The sequence below is a fragment of the Boleophthalmus pectinirostris genome, unplaced genomic scaffold (genome assembly GCF_026225935.1).
Source record: "Boleophthalmus pectinirostris isolate CB_2022bp ecotype Guang Dong unplaced genomic scaffold, ASM2622593v1 HiC_scaffold_16, whole genome shotgun sequence".
In the NCBI taxonomy this organism is placed as follows: domain Eukaryota; kingdom Metazoa; phylum Chordata; class Actinopteri; order Gobiiformes; family Gobiidae; genus Boleophthalmus; species Boleophthalmus pectinirostris.
Genome location: NW_026571095.1, coordinates 38,261,506 through 38,266,327, shown reverse-complemented (window position 1 = coordinate 38,266,327; position 4,822 = coordinate 38,261,506). Strand labels below are relative to the sequence as shown.

The window sequence follows — 4,822 nt, the reverse complement described above, 5'->3', positions numbered from 1 at the left end:
TTTAGAGACTTTATTTATTTGAACTGTTGTTTTTATTTTATTTTCTGTTCGTTCTGGAATGTTTAAGCAAAACTTTTGTTAAACTTTTATTTGAATGAGAAAAAGTTGAAACATCACAAATTTACAAACAGAAACATGAAGACGATGTTCATGTTTTTCTATCAATATTTAGTTTGGTCCAAGTCTTAGTCCAGTTTTGAATCTGAGCCTCTGTGACTTTCTCCTGTTTTACTCCGTTCAACTCAAGGAACAGTTGATTTTTTTTTTTTTTTTGTTTGTTTGTTTTGGTGCGAGGTGAAGCTCCTCCTCAGCAGGTGGCGCTCTCCACACCAACCACACCACACCAGCACATCACCTGTTTGAACCACCGGCCCGAGTCTGACCACACACCGGACTCACTCCACTCACTCCACTTACTCTAGAGCACCGGGAAAGAACCGGGAAAGAACCGGGACAGAACCGGGACACGGAGCCGGGGGCCGGAGTGGGACACGGAGCGGGACACGGAGCGGCCCCTGGAGCTCGGTCTTCTCTGGATTCTTGTGAACTTCTCAAACCTCCTGAGCTCTGAGTGTTTCTGTGTGAACCTGCGGAGCTGCGGTGAGCCGCGGTGAGCCGCGGTGAGCCGCACCCGAGCCCCGGGACAGGTGGAGCCTCTGCCCGCGCTCCGGAGCCTGTGCCCCGGGTGCCCGCTCTCCGGAGCCGGGCGCGGCGGAGAGGGGCCCCCGCTCCTTGCGCTGTGAGCCGCGGAGGGGAGCCGCTGTGAGCCGGAGCAGGGAGCGCTGTCGGCGGGCAGGATGCCACGGGGATGCGGGCAGCTGTGCGGGGACACGAGGACACGAGGACACGGGGACACGGGGACACGCTCCTCCGTCAATCACCGCAGAGACATGTTCCACCCTGCGCTTTTCCGGGACAATGCGGAGGACACGCAGGACACGCCGCCTCTCGCGTCACCTCAGTCGGCCTCAGGTCTCCGAGCCCCGGTCCTCTCCGGAGCATCTGGCCCCGGACCAGGTGCGCGTCAGCGGGACAGACTCTCTCACACCGCGGCTCCCTGCAAAACCCGAGCCGCACGTTTAAAGTGGAATTGTCCGGCGGCACAAAGGCGCGTTTTGAGCGGCGCTTGGCTGGAATTTTGGCCGCTGTCTCTGGTTTCATCCTCCGCCTTTGTGCTCATGTTTTCCCCCGGAGTTCCTCCCCCTGCGGCGCTGGGCGGAGTTTCATACCGGACTAGACGCTCCTTTTGTCGGATCCATTTCGAACTGACTCCCCGGGGTTTACGGCGGAGAAAAAGGCACGTAGAAAGCCGCGGAACGGTGCATCCGAGCCCGGTGCGGTGCAGACGCGGTGCCGCCGCTGCCTGGAGCCGGAGGTGAGTATCTGGTTGTGATTTTTGGGACATTTTAGGGTTTTTTGTGCGGCTCGTCCCCGCGGCCTCGGAGCCTTCATGGCGGCTTCGTGGTGCAGGCTTGTGGGGCAGCTGCAGTGTGACGCCCCGCTAAGACCCGAACTCCCACAAATCCACGAAAACAGACGAAAGACCAAGTCACGTCACGACTGTCCAATAAAAAACTACATTTACGACCAACAATAAACACGGACTCGTGCTTTATTTTCTACATTTTAACTCCAGAGCGAGTGTTGCTGCAGGATGGAGCTCGCGTTAGCTCCAAACACACCAACCTCTAAAGCACTAACACGGGACATTTTCGGGGTAAATGATTGTAAATGTGGGTTTTTTACACCGAGTGTCGGAGGTGGAGAGTGCGGGTCTCGGGTCGTCGGTGTCAGCGGAAGACGGTGCTGACTCCTGCCGGGGGAGGAGCGCCATTGCCCGGGCAGCGGCAGCAGCGGCGCCTGGGCCCCGGCGCGCGCGGGGCTCACGGCTCCGTCACGGCTCCGTCACGGCTCCGTCACGGCTCCGTCACGGCTCCGTCACGGCTCCGTCACGGCTCCGTGCGCGGCTCACTCCCGGACCCCGCGGGACTTGAGGCTCCTGAGTCACGTGTTTTTCTGATCTGCAAAGCTCCAAACTCTCTGTTCCACCTCGTGATGTCATCAAGTGAACAGCTCCTTTTCCCTTTTGTTCAGCTGAGATCAACAACAACTACTGTAAATACTACAAATACTATTACTACAACTACTACTACTGTAAATACTACAAATACTATTACTACAAATACTATTACTACAACAACTACTACTGTAAATACTACAAATACTACTACTACTGTAAATACTACAAATACTATTACTACAACTACTACTACTGTAAATACTACAAATACTATTACTACAAATACTATTACTACAACAACTACTACTGTAAATACTACAAATACTACTACTACTGTAAATACTACAAATACTATTACTACAACTACAACTACTGTAAATACTACAAATACTATTACTACAACTACAACTACTGTAAATACTACAAATACTATTACAACTACAACTACTGTAAATACTACAAATACTATTACTACAACTACTACTACTGTAAATACTACAAATACTATTACTACAACTACTACTACTGTAAATACTACAAATACTATTACTACAAATACTATTACTACAACTACTACTACTGTAAATACTACAAATACTATTACTACAACTACTACTACTGCAAATACTACAAATACTATTACTACAACTACAACTACTGTAAATACTACAAATACTATTACTACAACTACTACTACTGTAAATACTACAAATACTATTACTACAACTACTACTACTGTAAATACTACAAATACTATTACTACAACTACTACTACTGTAAATACTACTACTACTACTACAACTACTACTATTACTACTACTACTACTACTACTATTACTGTAAATACTACTACTGCTGCTACTACTACAAATACTATCATTGAATCATTTTCTCTCTTTTTTTTCTTTTTGATTTTGGAGACAAATAATGAAAAAAATAGTTGATTTTTTGTTTTTCTTACGAACAAACGACACAGACACACACACACACACACACACAGACACACACACACAACACACACACACAGACACACACACACACACACACACACACACACACACACACACACACACACACAGACACACACACACACACAGACACACACACACACACACACACACACACACACACACACACACACACACACACAGACACACACACACACACACACACACACACACACACACACACACACACAGACACACACACACACACACACACACACACACACACACACAGACACACACACACACACACACACACACACACAGACACACACACACACACACACACACACACACACACACACACACACACACACACACACACACACACACACACACACAGACACCACACAGACACACACACACACACACACACACACACAGACACACACACACAGACACACACACACACAGACCCACAGACACAGACACACACACCAAATAAACATTTAACATTTTAACACCAAACAACAACAAAACATCATCATTATTATTATTATTATTATTATGATTTTATTATTATTATTATTTACATGGAAACTACAACGACAAGATTTGAATTCAGATTAAACGTGTGTGTGTGTGTGTGTGTGTGTCCAGGTGAAGGGGGAGGAGCCTGCTGCAGGTGAACATGAACGGCAGCAGCAGCGTCTCTGCGACCAGCAGCACAGGTCAGGACCGCACCTGTCGCACACAGGACCGCACCTGTCGCACACAGGACTAGGGACGGGCATTCGATGAAATTTTCTTAATCGATCGTCGGAAGAATTAACGATCGATTATCGATTAATCATGAATGTTTTTCTATTAAAATGATCATCATTATTATTACTATCTGCACTAATCTGCATCAATAAATTCAACTTTACGACATATAAACATAACGACTCTAGATCCACATCAGCTGTTTGACATTATAATGTGTTTAATTCAGTTTTGTTCAAATCTCACAGAAACAAAACTTAAAACCACATCACTAATTTACATAAACTAAGTGAAGATAAAACTCCAGCTCTTGTGTCGCTGATGTGGTTCAACTTGTGTTGGATTAAAAGACATGACTCAGGTGAATACAGGTCAGTGTGACCAGATTTGTGTTTGTCAAAACCAGGACAGCGTACGGGGGGAGGGGGGCGGGGCCTCGTCATCCACATTGAGCGACTCTCACCTGGAAAAACTTTTTCCCACTGGACACAGAAACATATGTGCTGCTTTATCCACTGTGCACATGGACTCACACTTGTCCCAACGCAACGGAAAGTGTGGAATTTCTTCTACAAATCCTGGTTAAATCCACATTTGTGCTTCGGTTCGTTACAGACTGACCCACTGTTTGTGTCTCGCTCCTTCTGATGCAGAGACACATGTACACACCTGTTTGGTCACGACACACACACATACATTCAGTTTGTCCAGTAAAATCAACGGAATCCATGAAATTCTTAATGACCAATTATCGATTAATCGACTAATCATGCCCATCCCTACACGGGACCGCACCTGTCACATACAGGACCACACCTGACACACACGAGACCGCACCTGACACACAGGAGGGTCCCTGACACACGAGGTGTGTGTGTGTGTTTCTGAGCATGTGTGTGTGTGTGTGTGTGTTTTTAATCGTGTGTGTGTGTGTGTTTCTGTGTGTGTGTTTCAGTGTGTGTGTGTGTGTGTGTTTTTAATCATGCGTGTGTGTTTCAGAAGAGTGGAGTCGTGAGGACTGTGTGTGTGTTTTTAATCGTGTGTGTGTTTCTGTGTGTGTTTCAGTGTGTGTGTGTGTGTGTGTGTGTGTGTG

At 46.9% G+C, this 4,822-nt stretch overlaps 1 protein-coding gene across 1 annotated transcript in view; it reads left to right on the top strand.

Moving 5' to 3' along the window:
* Positions 1-1,222: 1,222 nt before the first annotated feature.
* Positions 1,223-4,822, top strand: part of ubtfl (upstream binding transcription factor, like) — a 17,418-nt gene continuing 13,818 nt past the window's right edge. Inside the window, exons 1-2 of the mRNA XM_055151979.1 lie at positions 1,223-1,375; positions 3,625-3,695. Of these exons, the coding sequence (XP_055007954.1) occupies positions 3,656-3,695 (40 nt within the window). The 5' untranslated portion in view covers positions 1,223-1,375; positions 3,625-3,655. The remainder of the gene's footprint in view (positions 1,376-3,624; positions 3,696-4,822) is intronic.